This window comes from Mytilus galloprovincialis, chromosome 8 (assembly GCF_965363235.1).
Source record: "Mytilus galloprovincialis chromosome 8, xbMytGall1.hap1.1, whole genome shotgun sequence".
NCBI classification, from domain to species: Eukaryota; Metazoa; Mollusca; class Bivalvia; order Mytilida; family Mytilidae; genus Mytilus; species Mytilus galloprovincialis.
Window position 1 is genome coordinate 87,603,385 of NC_134845.1, and position 26,252 is coordinate 87,629,636.

Below are 26,252 nucleotides of genomic sequence, written 5' to 3' on the forward strand. Positions count from 1 at the left end.
TCAATTTATTACAAAAGATAAGAAAATATTTATTTATGCATATACGTATTATCTATTTTAATGCTTATATTCTGCTGATTATTTGAAGTTGTTGTGAAAGTGGAATACATAAACTTAATAAGTCATTTAAAAAATCTGCTAGGGTTATAGTAGAAGCTGACATAATGACATCATCCAGTTTATTGTTTAATAGTTTACACTGGTTAAATGTGGAAAAACGCATTAAATAACAAAAGGTAATACTTGTATTTAAATCATTAAATGGTATGGTTCCTAACTATTTACAAGAAAATTTTCATTTTACTGATAATCAAAATTATAACTTACGATCAGCTGATGAAAAACTATTAAATCTTCCAAAACCAAAAACAATCTTTTTAAAGAAAACAGTTACATACTCAGGTTCTCAAATATGGAACAGTTTACCAAATGAAATAAAAATGAGTAATACGCTTGCATCTTTTAAAACAAAATGTTGTAAATTTTTCATCAATTGTGCAAATTAATATGCTTTTCATTATTATCTAAATACAATTGTATATTGTGTATAATATAACTTTATAATACTCTATGTACTTATAAATATGTTATTATTATTTTGAGGACTCTCAGGAAGATTAGTTTTAACTAATGGGATCATCCTCTTGAAATAGAGATTATTTATTAATTAATTTATTTATTCCATAACGGTCAACCAACTCGTGATGGCGTCCGTAAAATTTACGAAGTGATGATTTCAACTTCATTATTTGGAACTCTTGGTTTAATAGCTACCTTGTGAGCAGTAGCCCTTTATCAAGAAAATCATGATAGGAAATGCAAGCACGGGAATTTCGTATCAATTGGGAGATATATACAACGTATGCAGTGGTAAAATTGAGAAAGGAAATGGTGAATATGTCAAAGCGACAACCACCCGACCATAGAGCAAACAACAGCCGAAGGCAACCACTGGGTCTTCAATGTAGCGAGAATTCCCGCACCCGTAGGTGTCCTTCAGCTGGCCCCTAAAATATGCATAATAGTACAGTGATAATGGACGTCATACTAAACTCCGAATTATACACAAGAAACTAAAATTTAAAATCATACAAGACTAACAAAGGCCAGAGGCTCCTGACTTGGGACAGGCGCAAAATTGCGGCGGGTTAAACATGTTTATGAGATCTCAACCCTCCCCCTATACCTCTAGCCAATATAGAAAAGTAAAACAATAACAATACGCACATTAAAATTCAGTTCAAGAGAAGTCCGAGTCTGATGTCAAAAGATGTAACAAAAGAAAATAAATAAAATGACAATAATACATAAATAACAACAGACTACTAGCAGTTAACTGACATGCCAGCTCCAGACCTCAATTAAACTGATTGAAAGATTATGTCTTCATCATATGAATATCAGGTACAATCCCTCCCGTTAGGGGTTTAGTATCATACTATCATAAAATATATGAGAAGAACATAACCCGTGTCATGCCAACAACTGGTTTTTTTAGAAATAAATGTGTTTAGTTCCGATGCAAAGACCCTATCAGTGAATCAATGTTAAAGCCAAAATATGCAATCTTTAATGACCTGACAACAGTATCGTAACTATATCCCCTTTTAATAAGTCTATTTAAAGGTTTTGTTAGTTTCTGAGGAGAATACTGACATTTTTGTGCTTTATAAAGAATATTTCCATAAAATTTTGGATGTGAAATACCTGAACGTATAAGATGTCTGCATGTTGAGTTATATTTACGAATTATTTCCTTATACCGGTGATAAAATTTAGTAAATGTTTTGACCAGTTTGTGATATCGAAAACCCTGGTGTAATAATTTTTCAGTAATACATAAATTTCTCTCGCTAAAATCTAATACATTGTTACATACACGAGCGAATCGTACAAGTTGAGATATATAAACACCATAAGATGGTGACAAGGGAACGTCACCATCTAAAAATGGATAATTAACAATAGGAAATGAAAAATCATCTCTTTTATCATAAATTTTTGTATTAAGCTTCCCGTTTATGATATAGATATCAAGATCGAGGAAAGGGCAGTGGTCATTGTTATCATTAGCTTTATTTAAAGTAAGTTCTACAGGATAAATTTCTTTAGTATACATACTGAAGTCGTCACTGCTTTACCGCTTTATTCGTTGTTCTCCTCTTATATTTATGCGTTTCCCTCAGTTTTAGTTTGTTACCCCGATTTTGTTTTTTGTCCATGGATTTATGAGTTTGAACAGCGGTATACTACTGTTGCCTTTATTTGCGATCCTACTTATTGCGAATCATCCTGTAATCGTCCGTGTTGTTTCGTCAAAGCTACGGCATATCACTGCTTTATTCGCCTAGGCTGGCATCTTATGACGTTCTTAGATTGCATTAGTGATTCGATGGAGTAAACATTTACATACCGACAGGATCATAAAACATTCAGTAGTTTTATTTGATGAACAATATACTTAACATTTACGCATTTAAACATTGTTGAACATTCTTTATCATGTGTCAAAACTGCGACAAGGTTGCCGTTTCTGTGTGTGTTAGTTACATTGTAGTGTTGTGTCGTTGTTCTCCTCTTATATTTATGCGTTTCCCTCAGTTTTAGTTTGTTACCCCGATTTTGTTTTTTGTCCATGGATTTATGAGTTTGAACAGCGGTATACTACTGTTGCCTTTATTTGCGATCCTACTTATTGCGAATCATCCTGTAATCGTCCGTGTTGTTTCGTCAAAGCTACGGCATATCGTGATGAAAGAAAGTAACTCCAAATAGATATGTTTTGAGAAAATAAGCAATAGCAATATTATCGGTTCAAATTGCTTTGCACAAGATGTGCATGTCGACAAGTAATATCTCTTTAGTGGTGTTTGAGGCCGAAAGATTTGAAAATCAAAAGTCTTATACAAACGTTTACTAATTAGACTTTTTACTGGATTTGTTATCACATAAGCAACACGACGGGTGCACCATATGGAGCAGGATCTGCTTACCCTTCCGGAGCACCTGAAATCACCCTAGTTTTTAGGCGGGGTTCATGTTGCTTATTCTTTAGTTTTCTATGTAGTGGCATGTGTACTATTGTTTGTCTGATTATCTGTTTCGTTTTTAGCCATGGCGTTGTCAGTTTATTTTCGATTTATGAGTTTGACTGTCCCTCTGGTATCATTCGTCCCATCTTTTAAAGAGCTGATAAAACAAAAACCAATGATAAAGTAAATCTCAAATGCTGTTAAATAGATGTATGATACAGGTTTGAATTTCAAATTCAAAAGGCCATAAGAGTAGCCTTACATATTTACACAGTCCCCTTTACACTATTGTTTGTTTGTCAAATTACAAATTGAATCGAAGTAGACCTTTATCTTTTGTGGCATTCATTTGTTAAAAATGCCTACCACGTTTTACCACAAACAATATTGTGGACGAAAGTAAATATTCACTTTTGAATCAATGTCGATAAAACAGGACTGTATTTAGTAACAAGTATGAGTTATACATTAAAATATCTATGGATGTACTAAAAATTTAAAACTATCATACATATATAGTAGTTTTGCTTTACTGAATAATTTTTCTGATAAAAAGTAAAATAACAAACAGTTTGTATCGCCTATAAAAGTTAAAATGAATAACGTATATTACAGTAATATTTATTAAAATGCTCTAGAATGAATAGATTGTCAAACAATGAAAAGCACAACATAGGTATTTTTCAGGTTGTTAAACCCATAGTTTCTTAAGTATTTCTAACTTGATTTTAACTAAATAATTGATTTTGTCTTCTAACTGTTTGTATTCGAATAACATTGATAAATCATGTGTAGACAAAAAGCACGTTTGACGTACCAAATTATACACATGTTATCTTTGTAAGTTTTTGTACTCTTTACAATAATTCAAAATGAATTTCTCCAATTACAAATTACAGAAAAATGACTTGATTGTAAAGGTAAAGGTAGTATCAGATGATTTAGTGAGAACTAAATCTTAGTTTCGCGCGTCTGGTACCCAGTTTTAATCATAGTATATCTATGTTGCACGTGATAGAGCTTTTATGATTAGTGTGGGATCAATTCATAAAGATAAACTAATAATTTGATTTATATTTTGCGACTAACTTTATTGGGCGTCTTTGGCACAATTTTTTGGAATTTTGGGTCCTCAATGCTCTTCAACTATGTACTTGTTTGGCTTAATAACTATTTTGGTCTGAGCATCACTGATTAGTCTTATGTTGACGAAACGCGTGTCGTGCGTAGTAAATTAAAATCCTGCATGGTACCTTTCATAACTTTCAAGTCAACTAATTAAGCCAATTTCAGATTTGACCAAATTTTGCTAATTATGAACTATGTTCTCCTTGTCGGAACAATTTCATACTTAGGAGAATAAATTGTCATTATGTTAATTGATCAAACAAAATTGTAACTTTGTTTTGTTCTTGTTTTTTTGTTTTTGTGGTGTTTTTTGTGCTTTTTTTTTTTTTTTTTTACCTTTTGAACCATATTACATGTGGTTCTTCTGATTTCCCTATCTTCTAAAACATAGGTCTGAACGTTTGCATACTTGATGAAATTGTTATCAAAGCAATGCTTGGTTAAATGGATGCACTCGTTATATTTGATTGTATGCAAAAAGTGGACGACATAGTTAATGACTTCATAGATAAAAAGTACTTAAACTTCTAATCCTTTGAATGATAAAGTTTTCGAACAGTTTTTAGATTATCGATTTACAAATATTGTTTATATATTGTTGGTAGCAACTTGGACCTGATTAAATATGGTTATTGAATAGCTGTGTTATAAAGACAATGGACTAGCAATCTATCTATACTATTGAATACATCGTACAAAAAAGGTAAGACTAAAATAAGGGATTTGGAACACCAAATATTGAAATACGACGGACTAGAAAGTGCTCTTTATGTGCTACATATATATAAACTCTTTATAGAAACCAGGATTAAAATTCAGTATTTGCGCCATACGCGTGTTTCGTCTTCAAAAGACCCATCAGTGGCACTTGTATCAGAAAAGTTAAAAAGGCCAAATAAACTTGTTTAAAGCATTACAAATAAATGTGCAAAATAAGAAAAATAAAAAAATATATATGTTAATTGCATCTAACTGAGAGAACAAGCCGATAAAACAAGAAACAAATCATAAGGACAATACCCATCAACTTACAATTAACACTTATCGATCTAAAAAATCCAGCATGCTGTACACACAGTTGTCAAGGAAAACAAAAGATTTAGCACATATCGTTTGAAAAACGAATATGTTAAATTTAAATACAAAGTATAGTCACAAGTTTTCTAGCTTTGTAATTGGCACGTTGAAAGTATAGATGGTTACAGAAAATTAAGATTTATAACAGGCGTGTCAGAGGTGCTTTTTTATTTTACAAAACATTTGAATCAATGAATGTATAAAAACTTCAATCATGTATACAAATTGCAATAATCATTCGATTATTACACTTCAGATAAAAACAAAATGTGATTTGTATTTCTTCCTTCCTTTGACAGGGTAAATGTAGATGGTTCATTTTGAAAAAAAAAATAACCACCCAGCGGAAACAATGGACGATATGCAGGCCTGCATGTAAGTTTTTTTTTAATATATTTGTAATTTCCATCCAACAAATAATTACAAATGGTTTTTTTTCAAATTTTATTTTCAATTCTGTAATATATTAAACTGTTTCGATGAGTTCATGTCTCTTTTGTTATCTACAATAATTGTTACTAGTCTTCAATTTCATATTAAGCAACTTCCTCTACATGAAGGACCGGTCAAACAAAGACTTTAAAACTTGTATTTGTTGTTTCTTTTCTAAGTACACGGCATTTAGAAGTAAGACCAACGAGTGGTTTGCTGAGAGTAAAAATAATGTACTTAGGAATGATGACTCTGCTTCTTATGAACAACCCACTTATAAAACAAATATAAATTGCGGTAGAAAATAGGGTTAATTATCATATCCTAGTATTTTAATCTTATATTGCCTCTTGGCGTTAACAAATAATAAATTTTACAACTGAAATCAACGCATTAATGTGAAGATACAAACCGTTTGCAATGATCTCTATTTTTCATTCGTAAATAAACTTATGAAGAACTCGTGTTCACGAGAAGGGTAAACAGTTTATATTCCAATGGATAGTGTACTGCCATCTAGATAGTCATGTACTAGTAATAAAACTTAAAGATACTTTATTCATGTTATTATACTATTACTAGTATGCTAATTTGAGTGTATATCCATATTCAAATTAATGTATCTAATGTTTTTGTTTTTGATTATAAACAGAGAATCGAAAGATAGTGAGGATGCTAATCCTGAGATTAATGGTGCTGAATGTGTCATAAAATCATCATTGTTTGATGTCACCTCGTCATCTGAGGAACCTAATTCGTTTGGTAATGGTCAAGGAAACTCATTGCTTAAAAGTTGTTTGACGTACACAGACAAGTCATCGACTAATAAAGACACCAATGAGGAATGCCCTGCACTGTTAAACATGTTAAAGAAAGAAATCGTAACTGACTTTTTTCTTGATACATTTATATCAGAAAACTTTGATTATAAGTCTAGTTTTTGTATTGAAAAGCGAATGATGAATATATATATTAGCTGTGTCCGCGTTCATCATAAATATGGATACGTTATTATGGGTGAACTTTCACGACAACGTCTTGTCATGTACTACAAAACTGGACAGAAAATAGATGAAATACGGTTAGGGTATCAACCACAATCTCTTTGCTTAGTGGATGACGAAACCGTTGCCGTGGCAACCCCACAGGTAGTGTTGATTATCAACTTAGTGTCTAAAAGACATACACACTTTTCTCTGAATGACAGCTGTCATGGGATAGCTTGCACTGATACAATGAGACTAGTCGTTAACTGTTTAAACCGTGGCCTTGTTATAACAAATTTGAACGGGCAAATTCTTGATAGTTTTCCAGGCATCAGAGGCAAATTAGTCTTGTGTAATTTTATGTGGGAAACGATAGTGTATGCGCGAACGTGCTCTGACAACAAAGTGCACTTTCTTGATTTAACATCAACGAGGACAACAACTATAAGCTGTCTAGGACTTTGTGAAGCAGGTGGTATAACATGTGATGATGGCTACAATGTGCTGATAACCTGTGCTAAAAATAACCGCTTGTTTACGATTAACAGAAGTCGCGAAACATCAACCGAAGTACCGTCACTTACTCAGATACCCAAAATAAACTGGTTCTCATCACTGGATTATCATACGGAAACAAACGAACTGTTTTTAATTACAAATAGTGGGCGCTCGTTGTGTGTTTTCAGTGGCGGATCCAGAACTTTTCATAAGGGGGGGCCCACTGACTGACCTAAGAGGGGGCCCGCTCCGTTCATGCTTCAGTGATTCCCTATATAATCAACCAAATTTTTCCCACGAAAGGGGGGGCCCGGGCCCCCAGGCCCCCCCCCCCCTGGATCCGCCTATGGTTTTTGCGGACAAAAAACAGTTTGACTTTGACCTATTTAATTTTTGATTAATTTCGTTTCTAAGCTTAACGATGCTACCTACCTTATTATATCTATCTACTTAACTCTTTATTATGTTTTATTTCTTGTTATGGTTACTAGTATTACTAACATTCAGGTTGGTTATAGCTAATTACTTCTTAGCTGACATGTTTTGTATGATTTATTTTGATCTATGTTCAATATGTGTGATAAGCACGATGCGCACTCATACTTTATTTACTCTTACTTTTTTTAAGAATGGCACATAACTAAAATGTAACATGCTTTAAAAATGTATCTTGTGCTAAATGTGTGTTGTATAAAAAAGGAAAACATTACCAAAGGGATATTTAAACTCAGAAGTACAAAAAGAGGTGTTCTCATGTGCTTACGGAAAAGAAAGATGAAAGTGGCGAGACTTAAAAGTTTAATACACTATTGAATCTTGAATCTTAAATGAGTGTAACATATGCATTATGTATAGACCTGGGTTCTCGATCATTTAACTTCTCTTACTACTGTGAGTACAAACTACTGTTAGGCGACTTTCTGGTAAATATTGTGTGCTTGACTAAGCAGTTAAAATTATCAATTTTAGTTTGATCAGTTTTGATTGACCAGAACAATATCAAATTCACCCACTTAGTGACCACAGTACTAACAAGAGAAAGTAGAAAAATGTCATATTCTGAGAGACGAAGCATTTTATTTCTTCACACAATGTCATGGATTTCTTGCTTGTGGGTCTATATTGGGTTTACAGAATAGCAAAAAATGGACCATTAGAATAAAGAATAGACACAAATAGAGCAAGAAAATATAGAATAGAGAAAACTGGGGTGTTCAATTATAAAGTATATAGAATTGTGTCCAATAATATAAAGAAGAGAGAAAAATGACCTATACATTAAAAGATGGCAAATATAAAGCACCCATTTAAAGACAATAACAATCGAAACCGAGGAGTAAACAAAGACTCAAAAAACCATCGGACAATTACATCAACAGTTGTAAATAATAAATAAGAAACAACATGGAATGAGTATTTCTTGCCTTTTTATTTTCTCATTAGTAGTTATCAAAAGTACCAGGATTATAATTTAGTATACATAAGACTCACCAGTGAAGTTCATATCAAAATATTTATAGAGCCAAACAAGTACAAAGTTGAAGAGCATTGATTATCCAAAATTCCAAAAAGTTGTGCAAAATACGGCTAAGGTAATCAATGCCTGAGATAAGAAAGTCCTTAGTTTTCTACAAATTCAAACTTTTGTTAACTGGAAATTTATAAAAATGAAGACATTATTGATATTCATGTCAACACCGAAATGGCTGGTGATACCCTCGGAGACAAAACGTCAATCAGCAGTGGCATCGACCCAGTGGTGTAAATAGTTATCAAAAAGTACCCGCATTTAAGCTATTCTGTTGTAAATCTTGTGCCTGCTTCTTTCATTACATCTTAAGTATTATTTTACTTTATATGCTTCTTTAATTTCACAATTTTTCATCTGAAGAAACATTCATTTCAATGTTATTTGATTTCAGATGTTATATTTTACCCTTATTTGATAATGTAGAGTGATGTTGGTAACAATAAACCTTTTATTCAAATTGAGACCACTTGTTTTTTCAAGGACACACTGACACACACACAGACAGAAATATAATGCTGTAATGATATATGCTCCACTGAAACATAACTCGCTTAATTTGCAATAATAAAAATTCGTAAGGGTTCCACGGAACCCAGTGTCTCGCCTACTTTTGCTGTTAATCGCAGACTCAACAAAAATGAGGAAAAACATCAATAAAAATTTCCCTCTCCATACTGTCTTTTGATTGAAAGAAGCTTCCAAGTTTGGTAAAAAAATCCAGGATAGTTTATGAATCTAATAAATGTTTTATAAACTTTAACTGCAGACTGTATGTAATGTTAACTGGAAGAAAAACTAAGTCCATTTATAAGTAAAATACGGAAAAAGTGAATTTTTTTTTTACAACATTTACTTCTGAATAATATCTTATGATCAGAAACAAGCTTTTGTCTAAGTTTGGTAGAAATCCAGGATAGTTTAAGAACATTATAAAAATTTTAAAAACTTAAACCACAGAGTGAATGTTTTGTTTCTGGCAAAAAAACTAAGTCCATTTATAAGTAAAATACGGAAAAGTGGAAATTTATTTTCACAAAATTTTCTTCTTGATACTATCTTATGATCATAAACAAGCTTCTGTCCAAGTTTGGTGCAAATCACGGATAGTTTATGAAAGTTATTAAAGTTTTAAAAACTTTAACCACACGAGTGAATGTAATGTTTCCTCGCAGAAAAACTAAGTCCATTTATAAGTAAAATACGGAAAAGTGGAAATTTATTTTTGCAAAATTTTCCTCTTGATACTATCTTATGATCATAAACAAGCTTCTGTTTAAGTTTGGTACAAATCAAGGATAGTTTATGAAAGTTATTAAAATTTTAAAAACTTTAACCACAGGGTGAATGTAATGTTTCCTCGTAGAAAAACTAAGTCCATTTATAAGTAAAATACGGAAAAAATGCAATATTATTTTTACAAAATTTACTTCTGGATACTTTCTTATGATCATAAACAAGCTTCTGTCCAAGTTTGGTAGAAATTCAGTATAGTTTAAGAAAGTTATTAAAATTTCAAAAACTTTAACCACAGAGTGAATATTTGTGGACGCCGCCGACGACGAGGACGACGGAATGTAGGATCGCTTAGTCTCGCTTTTTCGACTAAAGTCGAAGGCTCGACAAAAACCTTGCAATAATTTCTGAATTTACAGTAATAAATGTATGAGCAATGAAAAATAAAACAATCAACTTTAAGACAATTTATTAGAAATTTTATTTTTATTAAAATTCATCATAACTTGGCACTGAACTAAAACAACATAAATATGCATAACTAAAGAAAAAAAACTACAATGATATAAATCTTTGCTGGAATGGTAAAATAGTGTATCACAGATTAGTAATTTGCATAGGCAAATGAATACAACAAACAGATCTACACAAAAATGTGTTGATGATAATCATCAGCAAGTTATCTCCCTTTTACTGAACAAATGATTGAAAAAAGACACTGGCAAGCCTAGATTTTGTAAATATTCGAATTAGTATACCTTATTTGTATGTAATACAGTGATTTGTTTATAGGCATGAAATTGCAAAAAGAAAGAAACAAAGAGAGAGAGATGCAATAATATTATTCTTTATTTTCTGTCTCCTTTGCAAAGTCAACTACTGTAAACCAATTATTTCTTGAAAAATTTATTCTTGCCACTTTTCTGAGTAGAAAAATCAGCCAAAAAATTGTCTTCAATATGTAAAACTTGAATTTCGCCATACATAAATACTCATGGAAATTTAGAACATCATGAAAAACAAATTGCTCTAAAAGTTTCTGGAAAGGGCTAAATGTGAAGTATATTATTACTGAAAATAAGTTTGTTTTTTCTATGGTCAGGTTGTTGTCTCTTTGACACATTCCCCATTTCCATTCTCAATTTTATTAGAGTATATATGTGTGGTAAGAAATTTCTAAAAAAAATAATTCTCTACGAAAATTCAAATGACATTCACCTAAAGTCATAGAGAGAAGGAGCATTGATGTCTTTGGAATCTCTTAATGGTTCATCATGATAGTATCTTAGAAAAATATGTATGAAATCATGTCAGTACCAAACCATTGACTACTGAGCTCTGGCATAAACAGTTCGTCGTCAATAGTGTAATCAACCCAGTGCTTATTTGATTATTTGTATAAAAAAAAAGTGTTACAAAAATTAGAAATAAAAAAGAACTACCAATATAGCTATTTAAGGAGGTAGACCTAGGTTAAGGGAAATAACTCTTAAAATCATTAGTACGTTTGTGTCAACCATTTTCAAAAATATATTCTAAGCTTCTAGGTTACATAGATTATTTTCAATCTGTTTCAGGTGAATGCTTAAAATACATTGATGAACTTGACTTTTACAAACGCTTAACTGATTTAAAGAGTTATCTCCCTGAACCAAGGTCTACCCCCTTAACTATACAGTGGTATTAAAGTTTAGATATTTTGCCATAGTTTTAGCTATTAAAAATTCTCATTTTAATTTCATTTTTCATACACACTTAAATTGTTTGAATTGTTTCCTGTCCATAACATTTTTAAAGGAGATAAATTACTCATGTCCATCAATAAATAATGTAATATTTTCCTTATTAAAATCACAACCAATACATTAAATACATGTATAAATATATATTAATTTTGGATACAATATTCATGATATCTCTAAATATAATGCTATTCCTAAGATAAGAAGGACATTCCCATCCTTCTTACTTAATCCTGCTATTTGATTTTTTATTCCTGAGTCTTTGATAAAGGCTTACAATAAAAGTTTATGAGTTCATTTTCAAGTTTGTTTGCAATAAAAGATTTCTTTAGTTTTTAATCAAAATACATGCATATGCAGTTATTCTTTATTATTTAACTTGACTAAGATTAAAAATAATTCTATAGATTTGTTTTTCCTACAATGTTTTCAACATGCTTCAAACATTTAAATGATTACGACAGATTTGAAAAACAAGCTTGATCGTTGAAATCATGCATTCTAATTATATCAGAGTTAGAAGACATAAGCAATATTATCATGCTTTTTTTTCCCCCAAGTAAAATCTAAATATTACTTAAAATGAAAAAAAGCAATGAAAGCACTGTTCCTTTGCTTTTTTGTGATATTTGCTGTGCATGTTCAAAATTTTTTGTGTCTTGAATGGATATCCAAGATCCTTTGTTTTCTATTAAAGCTATAAAAAAATCATTATTTTGATAAGTCTTTCCCTTTAAACATTTAAACTACCAAAAATGGACCTAAATTCAAAAGCATATATACCATTTATACTCATTAAACAAAGAAGTGAATGGTTCAACTTATGAAAACAAAAATAGAACCAGCTACTATAAACAACCATCTTAGTCTCAATCACATAGAAATAATGGTGCAATGTTTACTTTTATCAAATAATGAAAAGATGGACCCAGGACCAATAAGACTTAGTGATTTGTTCAACAAGTGTAAAATGTTTTGTCAACATACAAATAACAATAATATAATTATTAAGAATTCCCCAATTTTACCCAAGTTAACTTTTCATCACCAAAACAATGTGCAATCTAGCCATACACCATGTGTCACTCTAATATAATTCATTAAAAACATGTTTGTTTCAAAAATTATTACACAAACAAAAAAAAACAAATAAAAATGCCATAAAAAATTTCAACAATTACACTAAATTTAAAAATACCATTGCAAGTTCATTATTCTATTGAAGCTCATTGTACATAAATTGTACTAGTGGGTATGTGTTGTAATGTTACAGTTATACTATCTTATTGTAAAGGATGTTCAATTGCCTGTAATTTAGGGACATCATTTTGTCCAGTACTGAATCAGTCTGCAATTGACAAAGGAAAACAATTTGTTCTAAAAAGTGTGACATAACAGTATTAAATCGTTAATCTGCAAATGACTATTGAATATATGTTAATCAAATATAGATATAGGAAAGTTAGACAAAAGATACCAGAGGGACAGTCAAACTCATAAATCGAAAATAAACTGACAACACCATGGCTAACAATGTGGTATGAGTGCCACTGTGCCAATGAGACAACTCTCCATCCAAGTCACAATTTATAAAAGTAAACCATTGTAGGTCAAGGTACGGCCTTCAACATGGAGCCTAGGCTCATACCGAACATTAAGCTATAAAGGGCATCAAAAATTACTAGTGTAAAACCATTCAAACGGGAAACCCAAAGGTCTAATCTATATAAAAGATGAGAAAAGAACCAAGTTCAATCTTCCCTTAAAAATAGTTGGAAAAAATAACACTTCATTCACTTGACTGTAATCAAATCACAATGATTTTTTCAATGGTATTTTTAAAACTAGTGTATTTGTATAACAAATGCAATGTTTCTAGAATAACACTTTCATTATCATTTCATCAATTCATTATTCAAAATTCATAACATAAGCACTTGGTCATTATATAATAAAAATACACTAAATTAAAGAGTATTATACAAATTAAATTTCATTGATGCTTTTTAAACATAGCATGGCATTTTGTCTTTTTTTATGGTTCACAACTGTGCCTATCAAATAAAATTATTCATCAACAAGAGGCTGTCACAACGACAGCAAACCGGATTTATTTACATTTATTTGTGTCCTGGCAATATCACAAGAACCATTACTGATGAATATAGCATGGCATTTTGTCTTTTTTTATGGTTCACAACTGTGCCTATCAAATAAAATTATTCATCAACAAGAGGCTGTCACAACGACAGCAAACCGGATTTATTTACATTTATTTGTGTCCTGGCAATATCACAAGAACCATTACTGATGAATGGTGAAAGTGAAAATCATCAATATCAAATTTGACCTCTATTTTGTCATCAGTATCAACATTTTGAAATAATAATATTTGAAAAGCTTAGATTGAATGGTTCATGAGTAAATGCAACAACGTGAATGGAAACGCCATTTTACGATCTTTTAAGAACCATAACTCCTGAACAGTAAAAGTCAAAATCATCATTATGGAACTTGACCTCTATTTTGTCATCAGTAACAACATATTAAAATTTCAAAAGCTTTGGTTGAATGGTTCATGAGAAAATGCACGGACAAGACGGGAAACACCATTTTTCAATCTTTCAAGAACCATAACTCCTGAACGGTAAAAGTCAAAATCGTCATTATTGACCTTGACCTCCATTTTGTCATCAGTAACAGCATATTAAAATTTCGCAAGCTTTGGTAGAACAGTTCATGCATAAATGCACGGACACGACTGGAAACTCCATTTTTCAATCTTTCAAGAACCATAACTCCTGAACGGTAAAAGTCAAAATCGTCATTATTGAACTTGACCTCCATTCTGTCATCAGTAACAACATATTAAAATTTGGGAAGCTTTGGTAGAACAGTTCATGAGTAAATGCACTGACACGACTGAAAACTCCATTTTTCAATCTTTCAAGAACCATAACTCCTGAACGGTAAAAGTCAAAATCGCCATTATTGAACTTGACCTCTGTATAGTTGTCAGTAATAACATATTAAAATTTTAAAAGCTTTGGTTGAACAGTTCATGAGTTAATGCACGGACAACATTTGATTGCTGCCTTTCAAGAACCATAACTCCTGAACGGTAAAAGTCAAAATCGCCATTATTGAACTTGACCTTCGTATAGTTGTCAGTAATAACATATTAAAATTTTAAAAGCTTTGGTAGAACGGTTCATGAGTTAATGCACGGACAACATTTGATTGCCGCCCGCCCGCCCGCCCGCCCGCCCGCCCGCCCGCCCGCCCGCCGTACATCCCCAAATCAATAACCGACATTTTTGTCACAAAAATCCGGTTAAAAAAATCCGGTTAAAAAGGCAGAGTTAAATTAATTTGAGATTCTAACACACATAAAGTAAAGCTGTTTAAGAAGCATCTGTTCTGAATTAACTTAAAAATACAATATCTATAATATTATTTTGGCATGCAAATAATTCCACTTCATTTATCTCTGATTTTCAGAATTTTATAAAATAAAAAGGCAAAAAATAGTGAAACTAAGTGTCAGGAGTTGAGAATAAACATTCAAATTCATGTTGAAATAAGGTACTGCTACCATAATGCTAGCTGGTACATTTGAATACTGAAACTATAAATCTCAAATTCCTGAGAAATCAAATAACTCAAATATGGCATTATAAAAATCTCTTTGCACTCCAGTCTTAAAGGGGCACTAGCTGTCAAATTCATTGTAATCGATTTGACTCAAATTCTCATATTTGGTTTATAACAATGTAAAACATTTATCCAAACGATCAAAAGTCTAAAATAAACAGTTTACAGAGCATGGGGTAGATAATATATAGGTTCGTTTCGTGTGTATTTTAGTCCAGACGCCATCTAATTAACTATCGATTTGACCTCAGATGACCATATAAGCGATGTAAACAAAAATAAAGATACGAATAGATTAAACCAACACGTGCAATTGCATTTTTATAGGTCTGTTTGATTTTATTTTATAGATTAAAAATAGATGTTTCTCATTGTTTTTAACCATATAAGAATGATTTTATGTGCATCGAATTAGTAATCAAATGATTTACCGTAGTTTCACTTTCATTGTTGACATTCTTTTTCTTTAAATAACCAGTACACGTACAATGCATGCGTTGTCAATCTCTAGCTAGGGGTTAACTTGAAGTTCACATGAATACCGGTTAGAATGATGATGACGTTTTCACTTGCAAGTGAATCAGTCAAAAATTATGTTTAATCGCTTATTTCAACAAAATTAAAGGAAATTGATTGCTAAAAGCAAATTATTATTTCATTATTCCAATTTGATTAATAATTGATCTAAAAAAAATCATACTTTATTTTTTTATATATATCGTAGCTAGTGCCCCTTTAAGACTGTACAAAATAGAAATTTTCACTAAATTATTTCCTTAATAATAAGGCTTTAAAAATATGCCATAAAAAGTACAAAAATTTCCATTAAACTACAATATTTACATTGTATCACTTCTATTTCTAAAAATAAACAGTACACTAGATAGAAATATATTGTTATATACTGATGAAAGATAACAATAAAAGTTGAGACCAATAAATAAATGTAAACAGTACAAGGCGTACAGTCAAAATAATTATTATTTTTTTTTAATTCAGGCTACAGGACCTGAAGATTTTCAATTTTTACAAGAGTCAAAGACTAACAAATCTTTTACCCTTTTCATTTTCACAAAATTTTAATACACACTTTTTTCCCTACTTCAAACAGATCCCTTAAAAATTTGCAGTACATAAACCTTAAATAGTACATAATTTGAAGTGAAGTTCCCACCCTTCTTTTTTCTATTTCTTTAAGCTTGATCTACTCATGCCTTTCATCCCATGGTAAAAATATATTGTAGTCTTATGGCTACTCAACTCTTTTTTTTATTAAATCTTTTGATTAAAATTCATCATGTTCTTGCATTAAAGTTGAAATGTTTATAACTAACAAATATTATTACAATATATTCATAAGATGTTTTTGTTAAGAAAATCGTTCTCTTAATCATCCACAAATGACCAGCTACTGGCAACTGATGGGGACGGACTGTAATTGTCTTCTCCCATAGCTTCTCTTCTGCTGAAAACTGCCTGTAAAGACACAAATATAAATTAGTTACTGTAAACCGGGAAATTTTCGCGCCGTCTTTATTTCGCGATTTACTTACACGATCCAAATTCGCGCCGTTTTGAATTCGCGATTTCCCAGTGGTCTAGATAAATATTTTCATAAATGATTTGGAAAGTGAAAAGCTTTACATATATCTTAAATCAAATGATAAAATCCATCAGAAATATTTTGTTTTCGGTTCAATAATTTTAAAGTAGATTGAAAGTTTGGCATGTTTCAATGCTCGTAAAAACACATACACAACAATAGAAAAGTAAACCTAATTAGGAATGAATTAAAATAACCAGCTGTCAGGATAAGTACTAATTAGTCGATCTTTTGATCTGATCAATCTTTGTAGTAGATTCAACGATGTGATACTTTTATTACTGATTGACAGGTGTCATTAACATAATGGTAATGAGTGTTTGTTTACATAACAATATCCGTAATGTCCGCTTCAGTAAAATAACTGATTTGAGTTAAAGACATGACTTTTAACATTGCTTTCCATTAAGAGATACTGTTATAATTTAAATTATATAGTTGTCTTCTTTGAAATCAGTGTTATACAGTATTCCTATATATATTCTATTCATATACGTGGATATAAGAAGATGTGGTATGTGTGCCAATGAGGCAACTCTCCATCCAAGTCACAATTTGTAAAAGAAAATGTAATTAAAAGAGTTTTTCCTTGATATTTTCGCGGTCGTTTTATTTTCGCGTTTCACTTCTTACCGCGAAAATAGCGAAAATAAAACTACCGCGAAAATTTCCCTGTTTACAGTAATCGAAAATTGGAATATATCAAACTCTGGGAAAATCTTTATTTGATGAATACAAATATTAATTTCGATGAATGCAGTACATGTATGAGTGTTCTAGAAGCCTGATAGCTAACCAAGTTTTTACTGCAATGAAATTATTCTTACATGCATTAGATAAAATTGATCACCTTTAAATGAGGTATTTTTAGGATTGTAGGTTTAAGAAATATCTTGAGTTTGTCACTGTTTCGTAATTTTATTTCTACATCATTCAGTATCAATGTATTTCTACTTGGGAAAAGTCTCTACTAAAGTCCTAAATCATTTGCATATGAATAAATACAAAAAATTAAGTCAGAGCTTTTGATTCATTGATTACAATTTTCAAGCCCATTCCCAACACTACCTCTTGCAGAAAGCCTCTGTCATTTTTGGATACAAGTAATTTAAAAGCATTCCAAAAAAAAGTTCATTGAAGTTACCGTATTTAGACATGTTTAGTGTGCAGTTGTGCATAATATGCACTCTTTTCATCCCTCAAAAATTGTGGACATTTTGCTGTTGAAAACAATAGAAAAATATACAAAATTACTTCTCTCCTGGTAACTCTGATAAAATATCATAAATTTTCATTTGAGTTTTAACTGCTTATAGGTGTATTTTGTGCATCATCTAGATTTTTAAGATACATCAGGTGCAGTCCAATTCATGCAATGGCATTTACATACATGAGCTGGTGGGGATCTAAGGTAGCTAAGGTATTCATAAAATCTAATAGCTGAAACATGTTTAAAAAATTGTAACTGAAAACAGTTATATGAATATGACACACTCTTGGAAAAATCTCCACAAAAAAAAAAAAAATGTGCAGTCAATTTTAAGATTATAAAATGTAGCAATAAATATTACATGAAATTACACTATTATCATGATCAAAGACCAACAATAGCCAAAAAATTGATTGCATTCATTCCTTTCTTTAAATCTGTTCATTTGTACACTGGTAAAATCTCTCACAAAGTAAAGATAAATGTATAAAGCAATGTGACAGGTGCCACATGTGGAGGAGGAAAAACAAAACTTTGTCAGCAACATACTTTTTTTGGTTTTTGGTTGGTTCCTCTGTCTTTTTGTCTTTTGTTCATTAAATGATTTGTTATAGGTATATGTGCTTTTGTTATTTTTGGGGTGGGCCATTTTTTATTTACTGCTTTAAAGATAGCACCCCTACCCCCAACCGAAGTATCTTATCTTTGAATTTTATCCACTGATGTGAACTATATGTTCCATTTCTGATAGTAACAAACCAGATTTCCTTTTTCTTTGTGAAAATAAGACGATGTGGTAGGATTGCCGATGACACAACTATCCAAAAGAGACCAAAATCTTACAAGTTAAAACTATATGTCACCATACCATATTTACTACTCATTCCAATTGTGACTTAATTTTCACCATATATGAGCAGCATACTGGGAACAATTAATAGAGCAAAAACTGATTACTGCTTAATAACACTGTGGCATCACTCATGTTTTAGTGTTCCTTAATCTTCAGTGTAAATTTCTCATTTTTTCTTTTTCTTTTTGAACTGTCTTTCTTCAGCTAACTGTTGATTCTTTTATATTTGATTGAGTAAGGAGAAATTGAATTTTAATGGAAATTTTGATTTCAGTTTTACAAAAATCTGATATACAAATGTATGGGCACGTAAGTCTATTTGTGGTTCACTTACATCCATGAAATTCTACATGATTTTCCACGATTTATAATGATTTAATCAACAGTATGTTTATCTTTCTTCCTACTTATATTTCCTTTGACTCTTATTGTCCATTGCTTTCATTAGATTTAGTTTAGTTTTGCAATTAAACACACAAACTTTATTGAGTTGATTAGTTCAGTCAAACAAACACAATTAAGTGTTACAGCATTCTATTTTGTATGAGTGTATTTTATTTCAGAAAATTTATTAAATATCAATTATCACAAGTTGTAAACTTATACATTTACAGTGTCCTGGTAAAATGACACCAGTTTTTAAATTGTCTCAATAAACATAAAAAAAACAATGGCAAATATAGAAAAGCAGACAACATTATATCTTATTTTATGACGATAGAATGGTTGAATATTATTTTTTCCTTTCCTTTTACAACAAATCCTGTGAAACAATACCTGCCACCCAATTCAAGCTTTAGATAATATAATTTAAGTAGAAAAACTTTCATTTTTATAATTAGCGAAATTAAATATACATAGTTGAATTTATTGCACAAACATCAGCACGAAATAGCAGACATTGATCGCAATATCTGAATTAAAAATTCTCAGGAGAGAATCAAGCTTTTCTCGAAAGGGGATATTAAGAGGAAGTAATATACACTGTCAAATTCTTTTCACAGACATGTCACATGACAGCAGAGCAAACGTTTACAATATCTGAATTATTTTCTCAGGAGAGAATCCAGCAACTATTGAAAAGAAATAAAAGGGTCAGGAACCAAACTAATTTCTGCTTTTTTTATTGAGAGAGCAAAAATCAAGTCTGATAAACAGCAAATCATGTGATATTAACATGCACTTAAAATTACAAAGGTCAAGGTTATTCACACATCAATCAAGCTCATGCTGATGTTTTACAAGTTCTTGTTATCTACATAGAAGGTAAGCACTCATGAGACTTAGCTTACCATTCTTATGTCAGTCCAGTTAGCCTGTATTTGAAATCATATGTAGAGCAACTAGCAAATAAATCTATCAAACATTTAAATTTAATTTTATATTTTATTTTTATTTTTTTTGGCAAATTAAATTAGTTCTTTTGCATTTGATAAAATGACGATTAAGAATATTGATGCATGTTTCTCAATTGTAAATAAATTTTCAACAAAGTTTTGCATATAGATACCAAAAAAAAACACAAAAAACAGTAAGTGTGCAATATTCCTTTGTAATATAAATCATAAGAAAATCATGCAATTTTTGGCATTTATTTAATTAATTGAAAGATATCTATTTATATGTGCTTATAGGTATCCTTCATTCTCTGTTCATGAGTGAAAAAACACACTTATATAAAATCACACATTGAAATATTAAATAATATGAAGTATGTCTCCTACATTTCATACAAAGCTAGTAGTCTTATCAAATTAATTAAATACTAAATATGAATAATGTCCCCATTTCAAATGTAGATCTGTTATAGAGATGTACTTTCAAATTCTTCTGCCAAAAAGTTTCAATTGAAATTAATACTTAGTACATGTAGCACTAAAATGATAATGATAAGAGGTTTTTTTTTCTCATAAAACTGGTAGTGAAAATAATTGTGGACGTAGAAACTTTAATATAGATTTGTCGTTGTCAAATTTAAAACCTGTATTCATAGAGTAAACAATTATCTTTTTTACTTTGCTAATCAAAAATTCCACTCGCTCTATTTTAGGATTAGACCCAATTTCATTTTTTCTTACTTTTTTTAGCTCGTTATTTTCCATTCTGTTTTACCCCATTTAGATCCTCCTGCCCTTTCTTGATGAATTCACCATTATACTTCAGAGAAAAAATTACTGTGTATATCTATGACCGTTTATATATTACTCACCCTTTTTAGAATATCTGCTATAGATGTGTATGTCTGTTTATTGACCTGTGAAAGATCTGTGAGCTGGTTTGGATGTGGCTTAGATATTGATTGTAAAACTTCCTTTTGATCCCTTAATTCTGCTGATTTCACCATTACTGGCTCTGAATCGTCTCCCTTCGCTGCTAGATTGGATTTAGTTGAATTTGAAGGTGTTGCCTCATGGCTGGAATGTTTTGCTTCAGGAATCTCCAGCCTCTTTTTTATCTTAGAATTAGTTGTCTCCCCTACTGCAGCATCCTGTTCTGGCAAGGGTGGAGCTGGTGGAGGAGTCAACTCCATTGTTGGTATAGGTGGAGCTGGTGGAATGGGTGGATCATCAGAAATGAAATTAGGTGGTGGATCGTCAGGTAGCAAAATTGGAGGGGGATGTGAGGGCAAACTTGATGTTGATATTTTACGTTGCTTTTGCTTTGCATCAGTCATGACTGGTTTCGCTTCAACCCAAGCCTCTATACTTTTACGGTTTTTAGGATTTGTCTGATTTTCTGAACAGTTCTCATTACTGACAGTAAGATTTTCATTTGCTGCTGTTTTCTTAATGGGTAATGATTTTGCTTTCTTTTTTGGCTTGGATTTCACACTCTCTTTTGCATTTTTCTTTCCCTTTTCTTTATCATCTTCTTTCGTTTGTTCTGTTTTCTCCTTTTCTTTTCTTTTTAATTTTTTTGTTGAAAATTGTGCTATTTCATTATTTAACGACATTCTCAAATCTGGCAAGTTTTTGACACTAACATTTTTACCCGTATTTGAATTTTCTGGCAATGATTTAGCACTATTATTAATGTCTTCCTTCCTGTCAACTTTTTCAGTTTTACTCTTTGACATTGAACAAGATTTCTCACTATCCTGATCACTTTCAACTTTAGTTCCACTAAAATAAGCCTCACTTTCAATCTTCTTCAGATTAGTCATGTGACCAACATCTTCTGTTATACTGTCATTAAGGTCAAGGCTATCAACAGACAGATTGTCAAGGTCATCCTTTATGTCTATATTTTCAATGGAATCTTTATCACTAGTATCATCCTTCTCTAAAATATTACCCTTCATCTCATTCCCATTGGCCGAATTTTTCTCCATGTTTTCATTTCCCTTTTTCCCACTTCTGAGCTTTGTATGAAGTTGTTTTATTTCTTCAACATGTCCAGTTTTTTCACTTCGTAATTTTGTGTGTAAACTTTTCATTTCTGTCAGTAAATTTTGTTGAGGACCTTTTTTCTTACCATTTGACTTATCTTTTGAAATAAGTTTGGATTTGACCTCAATCTCAGTTTGAACTTTTTCTTTAGTGTCAACTGTGTTAATTTTTCCAGATTCAAAGTCAGTTTGCAACAAATCTAAAAACTTCTGTTCAGCATCTCTATTCTTAGAAATGAAGTTTTCATCTTCGGAACTTTCATTAGCTCGAACCTTAGCAGATTTTTGAGAATTTGCATCCTTTGAATCAACATATGCTGAAACTGGATTTTTCTTCCCATCTTTTTTTAACAGTTTTCCTGAATTTCTTATTTCATCCATCACATTGGCATGAATTGTCTTTCTTGGGATGGAATCTTTCTTCATGTCATCATTTGACTTTTTGATAAAAGATTCGTAAATAATACTGTCATGTGAGTTCCTTGGGGTGGAATCTTTTCTTAAGACATCATGTGACTTTCTTAGAGGAGATTCATCAATAAAACTGTCATGTGACTTCCTTGGAGTAATATCTTTCTTCAAGACATCATGTGACTTTCTGAGAGGAGATTCATCAATGAAGCTGTCATGTGACTTCCTTGGTGTAAAATCTTTCTTCAAGACATCATGTGAATTTCTGAAAGGAGATTCATCAATGATACTGTCATGTGACTTCCTTGGGGTGGAATCTTTCTTTAAGACATCATGTGACTTTCTCAAAGACATTTCCTCCATCATACTTGCATGCAATGATCTCGGAGTTGAATCTTTCTTCCATTTATCATGTGACAGTCTTGGTGAAGAATCTTCAATCAAACTATCATGTGACTTCCTAAGAAGGGAACTTTCGTCATGTGACTTTCTTGGTGTAGATTCTTTCTTTAAGTGATCATGTGACCTCTTAGATGATGGATCAGTTTTAGAATAAGCTTTTGAATTAAGCATTTCCTTCAAAGCAGCATCGTGTGATTTTCTCATCGATGAATCAGTTACATCTGATTGTTGGTTTTCCATGTCATGTGACTTTCCTCTAGTGAAATCATGTGAGATTCCAGTAGTACTTTTCAGATCTTTTTCCTCATTGTCTTGTTTTGCCATAAACCTCTGTGGTGTTTCTTTTTCTAGATTGGATTTTGATTTTCTTATCTCCTGCAGGAGTATGTCATGTGACTTTCTTACTGCAGAATCATGTGACTTTCCTACTATGGAATCATGCGACTTTCCAGTTGATTGATTTTTGTCAGAGGATGACTTTGTTGAGATCAAAACTTCATGATCAAAACACTGATCTGACTTCCTCAAATCAGCCAGAGGGGACTTAGATCTTGGAATACTAGCAATTGTTTCAATTACAGCTCCTGTTTGGTCAGACTTTTCAGAATCAGTGTAAAGAAAATCTTTCATATTATCTGAATATTTACTCCTCACCGGACTTCTAATTGTTGGTGATAAAATTTCGCATGATGTTTTTAGATAGTTTAAGTATTCAGCGGTTGTGTCTTCCCCATGTGCAGAATTTCTCAAAGATGTCTGACTTTTCTGGAAAAATTTTTCATCTTGATTTTGTTCATTTTGAAAATCTTCCATAAAATTGGTATTAAATTTAAAATCAAAACTATCTCTAACATCTTCCGTTTCTCCAATTTCTTCCTCAATAGAATCACCAACATTTTTCTCGTCATCAAACTTTTTATTCCTAGTTGAAGAAAATGGTGAATCAAATGATTTTCTGGTGAGAATAGATTCCCCAGAATTCCTTGCTATATCATATGAATGTCTATTTGACGATGATATCATGTCCTGTGACCTTCTTGTCGTGGTTGTCAGACTTTTTTGAGGTTCCCTAGATTGAACTGAAAAGTTATAAGACTCCCTGGCTGAGTTGCTAGGATACCCATTCTGATCATTTGATTGGTTTATGTAAACATGTGATTCTCTTGTCAAGTCATGTGATGCCATTATGGCATCATTTGAATGTCTTATATCTTCCATCATGGTCTTCACATTTTCAAGATCCACAGTGTTGTTGACTAGGCTGATAATGGTTCTGGCTGACTGCACATCTTCTAATGCTTCATTTGGTACGCCTGCTTCTTTGAAAAGAGCTCTCCAGTCAGGAGGAAATGCTAACTTATCAAGTTGTAAAATGATGTCCTACAAAATCAAATTAAGTTAAAATTGTCAAGACTTTTCTTAGTTGATTCAGAAAAACTAATTTCAAAATGAATGCAAAATGGTGGCTCAAATTCAATTTCATCAAATCTTGTACAATGTATAATTTTTAGATTTACAAATAAAGCATTATAGATTTATTATTATTCTTACTATAATATTTGTGGGTATGGTGAGATCATATGTTTTCATACGTCATATGGATTTGTACCATGCAGGCTTTTCAATGGAAATTGTGACGTCACAATGCTTTCTTAAGGTGGTACCTAACACTACAGGGAGATAACTCTGTAAAGTCAGCTAAACGTTTTAACTGCGTTGTGTTGTATAAGGAATATTAAACTTCTCAATGATCAAAATTGGTGTTTGTCAAATTGCTATATAACCAGTGTATTTCTTCTGACAAAATGGTTGGTTCAAAAAATTTTAAACTTTTATATTTTTATTAAAGTCTCAAAGTAAATACTTCGACAAAATTTTATGAAAATTAAACGAGCCAAATTAATTTTAGTGAAAGTGTTGGGTACCACCTTAACAGTATGAAAACCAATGGGACAAGGATACAGGTAAACAAGAAACTTAAATAAATGTGCAAAAAGGTATCAGCTTTCTTAACAGTTGTACGAAGACTTTCTTAAACCCACTAATATAAAAAAAATCCTCAATCCCCAACCAGTGGTATTCACGTAAAAAATATGAACTAACAGCTCTCATATAATATTCTAAGAGTATGGACTGTCATGATTTGTAAAAGGTATGAAGATTCTTCTTTAAATCTTTAATATCAGTGTAAGCACTTGTATACAAGTGATAAAAATAGCACAGGAAAATACAAAGTTGAGCTCATGAATGAAGAAGGACTCTTAAATGTCAGGATTTGATATTTAATTTCTAAAGAAAAAGTGTGACTAAATTTTCATCGGGACATGCTGATGTACACCAGTTAACGATACTTCAGATTAACTTTATAAATATGCAGCAACGTCTAGTCTGATGGTTGACATGAATTCATCATTCTTTAAAGAACTACCACTGTTGAAATTTGATGCGACTGTCAAGCAGTCAGGGGTACTACTTTTACAAGTAATTTTTATTTACTGGAAGAAGTAAATTTTAATATACTCAGGGGCCAGTTGAAGGACGCCTCCGGGTGCGGGAATTTCTCGCTACATTGAAGAAATGTTGGTGACCTTCTGCTGTTGTTTTTTTCTATGGTCGGGTTGTTATCTCTTTGGCACATTCCCCATTTCCATTCTCAATTTTATCATATAAGTAAGTTTTTAGGATACTTATACAAGTGAATTTTATTTACTTGTATAGGTTAAAAAAAATTGAACAAGTTGTGTCCCTTAGATATTCAGAATTGTTTACTTATATAAGTGAAAAAGTGATCATATCTTCTTTTCTTAAATTCTTAGGATTCCCTTGCTCTAATCGAATTTTAAATTGTCTGCCCTTTGCAGATGTCTTTTCTTATCATTTAAGTGTAGTTTCATGGACAATGAAAATTGCATTTATCTGTTATCTTCAGAACACTACTCATTCATTCCTGCCAACTTTTCAAAATGCCCATGGGGGTTTAGCATGCCAGATGGCTGTCATAGTCCCAAACAACCTTCAAGGGGGCCTGCAAATACATTTTAATGTTGTTTTTTGGCTTCTTCATACTTTTAA

General features: G+C 31.5%; 1 protein-coding gene and 1 long non-coding RNA gene across 4 annotated transcripts in view; one reads left to right on the forward strand and one right to left on the reverse strand.

Moving 5' to 3' along the window:
- The first annotated feature begins 4,723 nt into the window (after positions 1–4,723).
- LOC143042752 (uncharacterized) lies at positions 4,724–9,141 on the forward strand. The gene is made up of 3 exons (XR_012968113.1): positions 4,724–4,863; positions 5,537–5,612; positions 6,322–9,141. It is a non-coding gene; the product is annotated as an uncharacterized LOC143042752 (long non-coding RNA).
- Positions 9,142–16,054: 6,913 nt separating this feature from the next.
- Positions 16,055–26,252, reverse strand: part of LOC143042751 (uncharacterized) — a 30,558-nt gene continuing 20,360 nt past the window's right edge. For 2 of the 3 annotated variants that reach the window (XM_076215205.1, XM_076215204.1), the window contains exons 16-18: positions 21,189–24,560; positions 20,272–20,295; positions 16,055–16,789 (exon numbers count right to left, since the gene is read on the reverse strand). In XM_076215205.1, coding sequence (XP_076071320.1) covers positions 16,700–16,789; positions 20,272–20,295; positions 21,189–24,560 — 3,486 coding nt within the window. In that variant the 3' untranslated portion in view covers positions 16,055–16,699. The remainder of the gene's footprint in view (positions 16,790–20,271; positions 20,296–21,188; positions 24,561–26,252) is intronic. The other variant, XM_076215206.1, reaches the window with a different exon arrangement.